The following is a 13,354-nucleotide window of genomic DNA, read 5'->3' on the forward strand; positions in this document are numbered from 1 at the left end:
CGTGCATCTACAGGTGTTGAAGACCAGTATAAAAAAAGAAGTTGGATAAAACTTAAAGTAGATGCAGCTTTATAAAAAGTTTTATTTCAACATACAAGCAAATTTATTAAAGATGTTACACTCAAAAGGTGGGCTTCCCTGAGAAAAGCCGTCAGCAGATAGGATGCAAGCAGGTAACGGATGGTGTGCTTTCCGGGACATACGTAGCCTTTCAGCTCACATTCATAATGAGGTATGGGCACGCACAAATTGCAGGTACTGTGACTCAGTAACTTTGTGTGTGAGAACTCGCTTGTCTCCAAGAAAATCCATGTGCCCCTGTGCGAGTCTCTCAGCATTTACCGTCAGCTGAGGGGTTCTGTAAAAGAAACACCCTGGGGGCTGGTGAGGCTTCACGAGGAGCTCTGTTATCTCCTGCAGTGCGTATTTTGGTCAGATGTGTTGGGATTGTGCCACGAACCCCCTGTTTCCTTTGGCTTTTGGGGAGCCTGTGGTGGGACACTGAGGCTGGTGCCGGGCTGGGTGAGGGAGCCATTTGGGTGGGTTTCCCCTGCTGTGGGGGATGAGAGAAGGACCTGTTGCTTCTGGGGGGTTTTGCTTCTTGCTGCGTGCAGTCGTGTCGCAGAGCCTGGGACCCGTCACCAGAGATATTCAGAGAGCGCCTTCAGCAGGCATATCTCACGCAAAGGTGACAAGCAGCCAGTGGGCGAGAGGAGGAAAACGCTGGTTGAGCTCATGGGGTCACCTGTGCCCTTCTCCTGCGGGCCGTCGTTCATATGGTTACCTCTTACGACTTGAGTGACTTTCCAAAACCTCCTACCAGGGCCTGATGCAAATGGAAAGTTTCCCGTTGACATCAGTGTGTGGTGAAATCGCACCTTTGGCTTCCAGGCTGGCCTCATTCAGGGCCTTCCCTAAAAGCCGTGTTGGCGGCAGCACCCACAAAACAAATACGTTGCTGTCGTTTAAATAATTGAAGATGCCTCGTCTAGATAGCTCGTCTGAACTGGGTGACAACCTGATTGTATCTCCTACACCTTTGACTTTCATTAATCCCTCCCTTCCTGAATGCTGTACCTTCTCTTGTTTGTGTCACACTTGCCAGCGAGGTCTCCTCTCCATGAGAGCATCCAGCCTGCCCTCGGCTTCTGTCAAAGAACCATAAGATGCTGTGAAGTCTTTATGGTCTCTGCAGTAGAGACACAACATCTTGTTTTATTTATTGAGTCAACGTAACCCGTTCCTCATTTTTGCAGTAGGTGCCAAGCTGAGTAAAGAAGAAAAGATGAATTTTCTCTTATTTCAGTCTGTAGTTTGAAGGACCATGAATGTATTAATCCCAGAGATTTGACAACAAAGCAAACCCTTGCTATCAATATGGAAAAATAGGTACTTTGCTTTTTTTTTTTTTTTAAGGGAATTACCATGCTGATAGATGTCTTCTGCAGTAATGAATTGAAGAACAGAGTAGCATGAAGATACTTTATTGAATAGAAGTTAATATTTGGTTGTGTTAACAATAGGATGCTTGTTCTTGCAGGTCTGCTGATGGTTTGGGGTGAGTTGGTGATATAAGTTAACCATGCAGGAAAAAAATGAATTTCCATTCTTTTGTTTTATGTTTAGATACATCACTTTGAAATCACAGAATGAAAGCAGCATGAAATGTTATGGAGAAGACGGCACAGCAAGATACAGCAGTCTCACAGATAATCAAAAATCAGGTAATGTTGCAACATCACAAGTCCACTTTCTGTTAGGCTTGCTTGTTTAATGAGGCTTGGTGCTTTTTGACCACTTCCCAGAATTCACAGTTCTGAGTTTCTGTAGCTTTATTGACGGACTTCTTAAACATGGCTAATTGTGTGTTGGCTTTTTCCTGTGAAACACTGTTTTATGTACCTCAGTATGTATGGCACAGGAGATCCCCATGCTTTTACATCTTTCTTAAAGGCCTAACTTGGCTTTATTGTCTGGTACAAGCAAAGTCGACATGACCTTAATTAAAAGAAGTGAATCTGTGGTGCTCAGTTCAGCATAGCTGCTCAATTTTATCTGGCCCCATTGCTAGGTACCAACATGATGTATTTTAGAGGTACTTTTCAGAGGGTCCTGCCCAAACAATGAAAATTTGATTTCCTTTGGGGGAGACACTGGATCAAAATAGCTGTTCCCTCCCTATTGAAAGCTTAGCCATATGCTATTTCCCACATGCTACTCCTGCCTGTTTTTTTTTTTTTTTTCCTAATTGTTTATCTGTCTCAGGATGTTTCCTTCTTGCCTGTTTTTGCAAATCCCAGCACATGTTCTCTGACTGCTTCACAGCATTTACAGTCACAGAAAAAGGCAATCACTTTACAGGCTTCGGAACATAAACACTGTAGAGGTCAGGAAGAAATTGGCAAAGTGCGTTATAAGGGTGCTCACCTCATACTAAAATATTGTTTGCCAACTGCTGAGGCTGGAACGAGAGCTGATGGATTGATGTTTGAGTGGAAGGGCATAAATATTCCCCCCCCCCCCTCAATTCAATCAACAAATTCATGAAATCAACAGTAGTGACTAGAGATTGTAATGTACCCATGTGTGGCAGTGGGCAAAGCCTAACCTATCTCTCCCTGTGATCTTCATGCTGGGGTCTTGTCAGGTCTGCAGAACTAGGGTCTGGCTGAGGAAAAACAAATTGCTCAATTAAGTAATACAAGTAAACTGAAAAATGAAATCGAGGGCAATTTGGATCATAGGACATGTTCATCTTTGAGGAAGAACGTGGAAGAACTGCCCTTGATGTAGGGTTCAGCAGAAGGTGATACAATTTCTTACACATCAGCAGTCAGTAAACCTGGATTGGCTGAAGGCGTTTCAAATAAAGTTTCATAGACAGCTTCAGCTTTGATCAAATATACAATGATGTATTGGTGAATATTAAAAAACATTGTGTTTTTATCAGAGGTGATCAGCCCCTTTAATAAATCCTGTCTTCTGTAAGCTTTTTAGTTACTTAGTCTTGGGATATGCAATTCAAATGCCCTTCTGGCCTCAGTCAAGGTTTTATATTTTATTTTTATTTTATCATTTTATATTTGCACATCATTTAATGTTTGCCATTTTTATGAAATAATGCTATGCTTGCTTCAGTCACAGTTCTGCAGAACCTTCAAAGTACCTCAAAACCGTAACGTTGCTTAACTGACAACAAAGATGATCGGGGTGCTGAAGCAGCCTTCCTCATTTCTATGGGACTCTTGGAACTTTATCTCCCTTAAACTAAATTGAGTTAATGGCTTTATTTAGGAAGTAGCCTCCTCTTCTTGAATAACACGAGTTCTGTTAGTTTTAGGAAAAAAAGTTTTCATTAAATTACCAGTGCCTCAGAATGCATTTTCTACTTGTAACTTAGATCAAAAGAAGAGGAAAATGTTTCTGCTTGTTTGTCTTCCTCTCTCCTCCCCCTTTATTCTAGAGACTTTCCTGAGATGATCAACTGTTGTTTTTGCTGTTGTTTTTTCGTTGTTTTTTATTTTTAAACTTTATTGAAGTGGAGAAATTGCTCGGTTCCCCTCCCAGTGCCGTTGTTACTTTCCCCTCCCCCAAGTCCAATGTGTTCTTTATTAAAGTGAATTAGGACATTCTCGTTTCTCTTAAGAGTGGAAATGGGAACAGCTCAAATGTGCAGCCACATGAGACTCACCAGCCTTTCCAACTGCACTGCAGAAGGAGCTCAGCTGCAAAGGGAATGATAATTTTTGAAGGATTTGTGCAACTGTTGAAGAATTACCAGTGTTAATAGTAAAAAGCAGCTAATCTGTTTTTCCTCTTCCATTTTGAGTGTTTAGCTTTCCTGATATACTTTCTATAAAACCAGTGTACTAAATATTTTGGTTCCTTTCCATCTTCTTTTTGCTTTTGCAATTATTTTATTCCTGTATGCTCTCCTTTGTGAGAGTGCTTTTGTGGTGGTGTTTTTGCTTAACAACTCCATCTTTTGGGTTTGTATGCAGATATGGGACATGGATTTGAGACCTCTACCATTCAAAGATAGAATTGAAGTGCAGTACAAAACATACAAATAGTTTTATCCAGGACTTGGATAAAAAGGTTTTCAGCATGAAGTATTTGTCCTTGAGATAGCTATATAAATTGTTGGTGGCCCTTGAAATCCACATTGCTGTTTTGCTGCTTGTTCTAACCAAAATCCTGGATCTTTTCACCCTTATTTCCAGTCTTTGCCTCTCTTTATTGTTACATCCGACGCATCTTCAGAAGTTCTATAGGAAAAAAGGTAGATCTTTGAGTTACTATCTTCCCACCTCCCTATCTCCTTTTCTCTCTGCTAATTCTCCCAACTACCTTGCCTGGCATTAGAAAGTATTTGTTGTTTTAGTTCTGTGCCTCTTTTCTTACTTGCTTATTTCCTGTGCCAAAAAAATGGAGCTGGGGCTTGAACTGTAGCTAAATGAAGAGTTACGGAAGCAAACCTCGTGTCTCAGCAGCCTGCAAGAGCACAGGGGTCTCGGAAACATACCGCTCTTCCTCTCCCATTGCTGTGATTCTCAGCCACCCAGCTGAGTTAAGGCTTCTGAAGACATGGGGATAGAGCCAGCTCTGTTCCTGGAAGCTGGCTTTGAGAAACGCAGCTGTGTCCCATCTCACATAGATCTCTCCTGGGTTTTAAAGATGCTCTCTTTGGTGGGTTCTCAGTGGTGGTTTTTTGTCAGCAGTGCCCAGCTAAGAATCATGCCTGTCTGTGCTATCATTTACTTAAAGGATGGATTATAGTTATCTCAGGTGTTGGGGGCTCCTGGTGCTGTCTGTGTTGGCAAAAGAGAGTGTGTATCAGGGAAGGATCTGCTTTGTACTTGTCTCTGTCCTGAAGGAAATTGGAGAGAGAGAGATAGATGATGCGAATGACGGCTGGCTGGATTTAGGAACAGCACAGAAGATCATCTCACAGTTCTGAGTTACAAAGCAAGCCAGTAAAAACATTCCGGTAAAAAAGCTAAAATTGAGTAAGATAAATCCTGTTTTGTTTCTAATGAAGCTGAGTGGTAGGAAAAAAAAATGAAAGAAAGGAAGGAAGGGAACAGAGAAATTCTGGTTTTGGATTTTGACTTATGCATGGTAAAAATGAAGCTTATGTTCTAAGAGCAAAAAGACAGGCACGTGAGAAAGCCCTCTCTCAGCCCGTCTGACTAAAGGGCAATAAGGTGTCATTAAAACATGTCTCTGGTGTTGGAAGAACAAAAAGTAGTGATGCATTTCTCTAAGCAGGCATGCCTTGAATTAAATAATCTTCAAAACAAACAAACAAAACAAACCAAAACCCAATCAAACAAAAAACAGAACAAACAACCACCCAACAAAGCAAAACAAAACTGTTTAGATTGCTGAAAATGGTAAACTTACTTCAGCTGATGTGTTACGATCCCTGGCAGCACTGTGCAAATTAGCATCTGCTAATGCTATTGCTTGTGAGTAGCTGCAAGTGCTCTGTCCTGCAGAAGCCGGTTGAGTGTGGAAGAATTGTTGGTTTGTTGTTGTTTTTTGGTTGTTTGGTTGTGGTTTTTTGTTTGTGTGTGCGTGTGTTTTTTTGCTTCTGCCTTCTTATCTAGTCTTCCTTTTTTGGACTAACTGGTAGTTCATCTATAAAAACATGTACATTTTTTTCAGTAAAGTCATTGCTGAAAATTTTGAAATCAGTTGAAACTATAGGATCCGATTCCATTTTGATTTGCAGCCATGCAGCACACTGAGATGGCTTAGATCAGTGCCATAATGATTTGACAGCCTATTAATGAGTCTGCTTCCTTCAGTGTGTGCTTGCCTACAGTCTTTTGTTATCCCTCTCCATTAACTTTGTTCTGAAACTGGAGTCGGCTGGCATTTGGTCCTGTTTTTGCAGCCCACGCCCAGCACAACTTGCGAGCACTGACTTATTTGGTGTGGATGTCTAGCTCTGAAATTCGTGCTGGGTTCAGGGAGTTGAAAAATGTGACTGTGACTTGATATATTGTGTACTAGAGTTGAAATTTTCTGCAGATTTCAGGTTCTGTGTTGTGTGATAGAGCTTTTTTTTTTCATATGTTATAATTATCGTCCCTTTTTGCTGCCTGCCTTTTTCTCTAAGATTTTCTGTCTCTCCAGTGATATAATTTATGAAGGATGTAAAATCGGATCATCTTTATTGAAGACTGATAACATCAGAATATTCTTCCATTTTCTGTATACCAGAATTAAATTATGGCGCGCTTCCAGGAGCAACTATTACTTGTATTGCCTTAGAGTTGCCTGTGTTTTGAAGAGGGAGACAGTCGGCATGTGTAAAGGCATTTCGGCAAGCTTAGCATGTCTGTGGCTTTCAGCCTGTGCAGCTTACAGGGACCACACTGAAATGATGAGAAAAGAGTTGGAGTGAAACCTCGTCTCTGCTGAAATCAATTGAGCTTCCATTAGTTTGAGTCCAGATTCCGTCCATAATATTAAGCAGGGTATTTCTCTTTCTAGGCAGTCTGCAGAAATGTTTCTGTCCTTTTGCATTTGTTTTCATGTTTCTTCGTAATGATTGCGTAATTGGGATATATCTGCAATGTCAGAAATGTAATAGGTTAAGTAGCATAAGTGACTGTTGGAAAGAAAAGGAACACACAACTGCAGAACCGTTCTTGCTTTAAAACTCCTGCTGCTTTCAGAAGCTGAGTTGTTTGATTTAACCATTTAGTAGTAAGCTGTTGTTGTGATAAATGGCAATTAGAGGTGTTTAGAAGTGAGTGCTTAACAAAAAGGAGAAAAAAGCCCTTTCTTCCTGTCACTGGAAGAAATAGAAATCATTCAGTATGCTGCCAATGGCTTCTCACTTGGCTAGAGACTAACTTTTGTGCTCCTACAGCCTTAATTACGTTTTGTACAGCATCGGAATACTCCTTATTAACTTTTAATCCAGCAAACAATGTATTCTGTTGGCATTTTGTTAAAGTTGATTGCAGATTCTCAGCATATAGCATCGTGCTCTTGAATTTAAGCCTGTTCAGGTACTAAAAACAATCCTGATATCTCAGGATCTGGTTTATTACTGATTGTGCCTCAAACATGAACGCCTTGACCAGTACGTGGAGAGCCGGGAGAGGTAAACCCCCAGGTGAAGAAGTGCCATAAGCGGAGTTTGGTGTGCTTTCAGACAGCTGCCCACAAAGCTGCCATGGCTGCTGGCGCAAGTGGTGGCATCTGCCAGCGTGGTGCTCCTGCCTGTGGTAGAGGTTCAGGGGCCTGCCTGGCTGCTTGGGTCATTTTTCTAGCTAAATCGTGTTATTTGCTGTTTAGGAGTAAGTGCTCCTACTGCCTGAGCCCTGAAGCTCTTGTGGTCTTTAATTGTCTCCTGAAGATTTTTACTCTCCTTCATTGGTTTGTGTCACTGCTAGGTCTTGTCCTTTGACTAATGCTTGTCACTTCACATGAACTATAAAAAGAATGGCTGAGACTGCAAGAACTCAGTGTAAACTGTAATACCATCAATAAGCGAACACAGGACATACGTCCTATGCAAAAGGTATATAGACAGGTCCACTCGTGCCCTGTTCTCAGAGAAAGATGGTCAGAGTCCCAGCTGAGCTTTCGGAACTTGGCAGGCATGAGAGGAGATGCATATTCCTTTGTAGGATCCCCTCTTCCTCTAAAAGTTGATGGCCGTTCAGTGTGAAATACCACACAGTGTTTATTTTTATGCCCTTTGAATGCTTTGTGCAGGCTTTGTTTAGTTTCTCTTCATAACTTTTAATAGGAAGTCTTTGAAGTTGGGTTGTGGCTAAAAAAAAATCTTGTTGGCAGGCTGACCGTTCATTGTTGACTCCTATCTTTTTTAATTGTACATCTATAAAAATCTGGAAGGGAGCGTGTGCAGAGCAAATACGAAGCGATGCATATTTCTGGAAGGGGAAATAAGCTTGCAATTATTCTCTGCCATTATTAGTCACGTGAAAAAGTTACTTACTAATGGTTGCAGATGGTGTACACAAAAACTGTCTGTATGCACTGAAAGCCTTCTTCGTTGGGAGCTATGGTTTTCTGTCATACATTATGCTACAACGGAAAAGGGGTTTTGTGCCCGCAGCTATATATTACTCTTATTTGCTGTTGCTAGCACAGGACTCGTTAATATGCATCTGGCAATGGTTAAAATTGTCTTTATCTGTGGCTTCACGTTTATTCATCCACATCAAGGATTCTCATAAGTTAAAAAAGGTAAGGACATCGGTACAAAGGAGCCTTTGATGGAAAGCGTTACGTGTAGAAAGGCAGATGTGAAAGGGCAGGGTTGAAGTTGTGGGCTAATATTGTTGTGTTCTTGTTCAAGTTCAGAATCACGGTTTGTGTTGAAACATACTCGTGTGTGCAGGCACATTGTGCCTCCCTGCATGTGGATGATTGTAGACACAGGGATCGCTTCGTGTTGTGGGATAGAGAAGCAGCCTTGCAATGTGACTGTATTTTTGTTGTTGTGCTATTCACTGAAAACAGTACAGGCATCAGTGCATCAGTGAAGTATTGCTCTGAATTGCAGTTGTTGTGGTGAGAAAGATAAATGGTTGCATTTAACATGAATTAGTCTGTTAAAATAATGCAAACTGAAGAACGGTAAGAAAGGAGAGGAGAGGCTGGAAGTCAGCACTTCTGGTGTAAGGTGAGCGACCATAACAGATTTCCAAGGACTTCTTTGCTCTTAGCATTGATCAGATTCCAAACAGGTGAGCAAAGAAAGCTGCAAGCACAGCTGCATTTGGGTAACTGTGCTTGTGATTTTGGGGTGTTTGTTTTGTTTTGTTTTATTTATTTGTTTTAGGGGTTTTGTTTGTTTGTTTTGTCACAGCAATGGGCATTAGTCTTGCATCTTACTCTTCAGTGATGCTTAATTTTCATACCAGTGGTGGATGCTTCCTGTAGGTACCCTGAAAGTTGTGAGAAGCTGTGGAAGGCTCTGTGCAAATCCTGGATGGCAATTAATTTTTTTTCGTATGTCCTTTTAATCTGAGTACTGTCAGCTTTGTTCAAAGCCCTGGTTTTCTTTTACCTGTCTTTTCAGGCCTTTGTGGAGGCATCTGCTATTTTATGTTAGAAAATGGATGTGTTGCTTCTGACAAGAAAGCTGTAATTGCTCGAAAAGGTGATTTGGCTCGATAGTTAACTGTCTGGCTAAAGCTAGTCACAAGAGAGCAATATGTGGCCAGCTATGGCTTGAACGTTCATATACTTCAGGAAGAAATAACTCTTGGTTTGGAAGAATGGGCCTTTATGGGTCTGGCAGACTGATTTTATCAGAGAACTAGAGAAGAAGCAGGATAATGGGATGAGATGAAGTAATTTAACTGCTCTGGAATAGCCCAGCTGCTACAATTTTGCATATGATTATGTATTTTGAACCAGGAGATTTTACAGTTTGCTTTGAGGCAATAACGAGAACAGTTTATGTGGAAGGCCAGCACTTACCCTGCCTTTCTCTTACCCCACAGGTGCCTGGCGCATTGAACCTATTACCTGTCTGTATAAGATTTGCGCTGTGGTCCATTTTTTGAAGATGTGAAGCAACGTTGAGTCTGCGATTGGAATTACTGACAGACTGGAGGAAATCGTAGTCCTTGTGATGCACACGGACATGCTGAATTATAAGTAATCCTAGCTTCTCTTCCCCTCCCCTCCCCTCCCCTCCCTCACTCAGCTATCTCAGGGTTCATAGAGATTTCAATGGTTCGCGTGCCTGTAAGTTTGGAACAGAAGTGACCAAAAATGGGGGACCAGCAATTGTATAAAACTAACCATGCTGCCAACAGCAACGAGAACTTGTACTACCAACAGCACCAAATGAACTCCCTTCCATCGCTAAACCATAGTTACGGGACATCTGTTATGGATGCTCCCCAGGCGTCCCCTCTCTCCCCCCAGTTTCCCCAAGATTCAAGAGACAGTATAGCTTTGCCTGTAGGTTCAAAAAGTCTTGGGTCAATGGATACACCTAGACAAACATGGACGCATTCTGGCTCAGGAAACCACGTCCCAGCGAGGAACAATTTGAGTAATCAAAGCGCAATGTGGAGCCCCCTCGGGCAGGGGGAGTCTCACGACGGATACCAATATTCTTACTCGCAACCCAGCGAAAATCGGTCGCAAAAAATTACCAGTGGGGTCCTGCATAAATTGGACTCCTTTACGCAAGTATTTGCTAACCAAAATCTGAGAATTCAAGTCAACAACATGGCTCAGGTTTTGCACACTGAGTCTACGATGGTGGATAATTCTGGTGACAGCGCGCTCAGGCAGCTGCTGTCCCAGAAGCCAGCGGTTGAGCAACAGCCTGTAACTTCCAGTGTACAAAGATATCAACCAGTGCCACAGCAAACGCACCAGAATTTTGCAAGCACACAGCAAAAGCAGCAAATGCAAGTCATGCAGCACCAACAGTTGTACTACGACTACCAGCAGCATTTATCGCAGATGCAGATGCATTCCGCCTTTCAGCAAGGGCAGACGCACGTCCAGCAAGTGCAGTCCCAGCAGCTCCTACCGCAACAGATGCAGCACTTGCAGCAGGCTCAATACTACGCTCAGCCGCAGCAGGGGCATCAGCGGCTCTCGATACAGGAGATCCAGCAGCAGCAGCCACAGCCAACTCGGCAGCAGCAGCAGAGGCAGTGCCCGATGCAAATAGCTCAGTATTACCAAACGCAACCCGTCATGCAGCAGCTACAGCAACAGCAGCAACAGATGCAACTGCAGCTTCCTCCGTATCACCGGGAACCCGATCCAAAGACTATGCACGAACCCCACCAGTACCCTCAGGACCCGAGTCATCCTGTGCAGCTCATCCAGTTGGGAGCGGTGCCTCAGTATTGCTACCAGGACCCCCACGAGCAGTACAGGCACTTGTACCCGCAGGGTTTGCTGCAGCAGCAGCACGACCAGCAGAAGCAATACCCGAGTGAGAGCAGAGCTCCCTCTCTGAACTCCCACGTCGGCCTCACGCCGCCAGAGACAGCGGAGGATCCCGGGCGGCCGGAGATCAACTCTGTGGGTAACGCTGTCCCTCATCGAACTCTTTTGCCACCCTCGGGAGCTCATCTGAACAACAAAAGCTCTCAGCAGGACTCGCCCAGCGCCGGGTGGCCTCAGGTAGGTGACATTTCACATCCCTGCTCAGCCAAACTTGTTCTGTAGAAGAGCAGCCAGGTATGGAAATGAAACAGCTGCGGGAGAGCCGGGAAGTTAGGATGTGAGCAGTCGGCGTTGCTTGGATGATTTGGGGAGCTGTGGTAACAGACTTTCCTGTCTGCATCGCTGGCTTGGCTACAGGCCAGGCTGGCAGCAGCATGAAACCACTGCTGCGGGGCTGCTGGCTCCCTCCTGAGAGGGCTCGGGGAGCTTGGGGTCGGGTTCAGGGGAGGAGGAACCCGGTTACAGCAAGGTGCTCCTGCTCCTTTTTCAACACCTGAGGGCCTGAATGTGCACAAAGACATAGCTCCTTGTTTCCAAAAGTAATACTGCTGGGTCAGAGGGAAGGCTTTGAACAGCCGGTGAGTGCAAGAAAACTTGTGCTAGCCATGCTCACAGGGGCATTGATTTGCTGGATACATGTAAGGCTCGCAGTTCAGAGGCCTGTAGTGTTAGTAAAATCATGTGCAGAATGCACGCATAAAGCCGTGAGGATGGTCATTTATGTATTACTATTTCCTGAAAAATTCTTTTTTGCTTTTTTCTCCTCGTTTTCCCTCTCCTCCTTTTGATAGCAGGTGCAATTGTCAGACGGCAGACTGCAGCCGCTGTCGCCAGAACAAAGGTATTAATTTTTTGTGTCAGTGGTTTTAAATATGAGAAATACAAAGCAGTGCTGCATCTTAAAGGGAAGAGAATGCACTCTGGGTAGGTCATAGATGTTACTCTTCTAGAAACATCTTTTTTTAGCTTTGTGGATATAAGCTTGTGTGATTTTACACTCCACACCCTTCTAGCAATAAAATCAAGTGCTTTGTCTTTCCCCAAAAACAAAACAAAACAAAAAAAAGAACCAGGCCGGGGAGCAGTCTGCATTTGGTGTTGCATTTATAAGAGAAGGGCGATGATGTATTTATATTTGTACCTTCAGCAGCAGGGACCTTCTGTTTTTCTTAAGGTCTCGCCTCTGCAGGGCCCCAGCACTGTTGTCTGCCCTAAGTAGGGGCGTTACATCCAAGTACTCGCTGAGTGCTGTCACAGAGGGGAAGTGAAGATCTGTCACAATAGATCTCCTGGCTTCTCAGACTTTTCCATATCAAAGGTCACCTTATAAAAAGCGTGTTAGAGGGAGTTCCTGCTTGAAAGTTTCCTTCTCCCCATCTTGGGAACAGCTGACCTAGGTTATCACCTGTGTATTCCACAGTACTCACCCTGTGCTTAGTTGTGGCTTCATAAACGTTTAGCTGTAAAATTTTATTGACTTCCTTAACAAAAAAGCGTCCTCTGCAATGAAAGGAACATGCCAACCTGATGTCTCTTCTTCTGTTCCATGCTAAAAAACAAAAACCCAAACAAACAAAAAACAAACAATAGTGGCCAGAACAGAGAAACACTTCCTGAGAGAGCTGATGTGAAGAACAAGCTAACGTGTTCAATATGCTTGAAGGAGTTTAAGAGTTTGCCTGCTCTGAATGGTCACATGAGATCTCATGGAGGAGTACGAGCATCTCCTAACTTCAAACAGGTAGCAGTTCATTTTACTTCAGTATTTGACTCTCTTCTTTCGATGTCGATGTTTGCTTGCTTTGCCACGCTTTGCTTTGCTGTGAAAACCTGTTCTCCTTGGCGCTGTTTTATGTCACACCCTATGTAAGTAGAAATACACATAATTCTGCTAATTTACAGGCCAGAAGTCTCGCTTAAAAGTGAGAGAGTGGTGGAAGACAGAACAACGTCTGTGCCTCTCTGTGTCTCTGCACATTACAAACACACACTACGAAGTCATGGCACAAGCTTCTGAATTTTTCCCCTTGTGTTTGTTTATTATATTAGAAATATCAGGAACATCAAGTCTTCCTTATTTTCATTTGGACTACTTAGATGACTAAGGGATGTTTATTGGAAGCATTCCCAGGCTTTAATTGAAGGAGCAGGATTGTTGAATCTTTGACAGCTTTCTTCCCGAGTGTTTTAGTTCTATAGGTATCAACAAATACCAAATGAAAAATGTGGGTTTAAATTGTTCTGAACAAAAATAACTTGCCTGTCAATCAGTTCTTCAGCGTCCTGGTATTTTAAAAATTCTCTCTTGATGGGGAGAACTATGGGAAGGCAAAGAGCTACCACAGTTACACCATCTGTATCTTTTTGTTTTTAGGTG

General features: G+C 43.1%; 1 protein-coding gene and 1 long non-coding RNA gene across 5 annotated transcripts in view; one reads left to right on the plus strand and one right to left on the minus strand.

The window, feature by feature from the left end:
• LOC310896745 overlaps positions 1–9,491 on the minus strand; it is a 34,896-nt gene extending 25,405 nt beyond the window's left edge. The window contains exon 1 of the long non-coding RNA XR_014581810.1: positions 5,407–9,491. This is a non-coding gene — a long non-coding RNA (uncharacterized lncRNA). The remainder of the gene's footprint in view (positions 1–5,406) is intronic.
• Positions 1–13,354, plus strand: part of TRERF1 (transcriptional regulating factor 1) — a 108,097-nt gene that overhangs the window by 76,211 nt on the left and 18,532 nt on the right. For 3 of the 4 annotated variants that reach the window (XM_083829395.1, XM_083829398.1, XM_083829396.1), the window contains exons 3-6: positions 1,627–1,724; positions 9,501–11,154; positions 11,769–11,818; positions 12,568–12,718. In XM_083829395.1, the coding sequence (XP_083685521.1) occupies positions 9,775–11,154; positions 11,769–11,818; positions 12,568–12,718 (1,581 nt within the window). In that variant the 5' untranslated portion in view covers positions 1,627–1,724; positions 9,501–9,774. The remainder of the gene's footprint in view (positions 1–1,626; positions 1,725–9,500; positions 11,155–11,768; positions 11,819–12,567; positions 12,719–13,354) is intronic. The other variant, XM_083829397.1, reaches the window with a different exon arrangement.

This window comes from Anser anser, assembly GCF_964211835.1.
Source record: "Anser anser genome assembly, chromosome: 3".
NCBI classification, from domain to species: Eukaryota; Metazoa; Chordata; class Aves; order Anseriformes; family Anatidae; genus Anser; species Anser anser.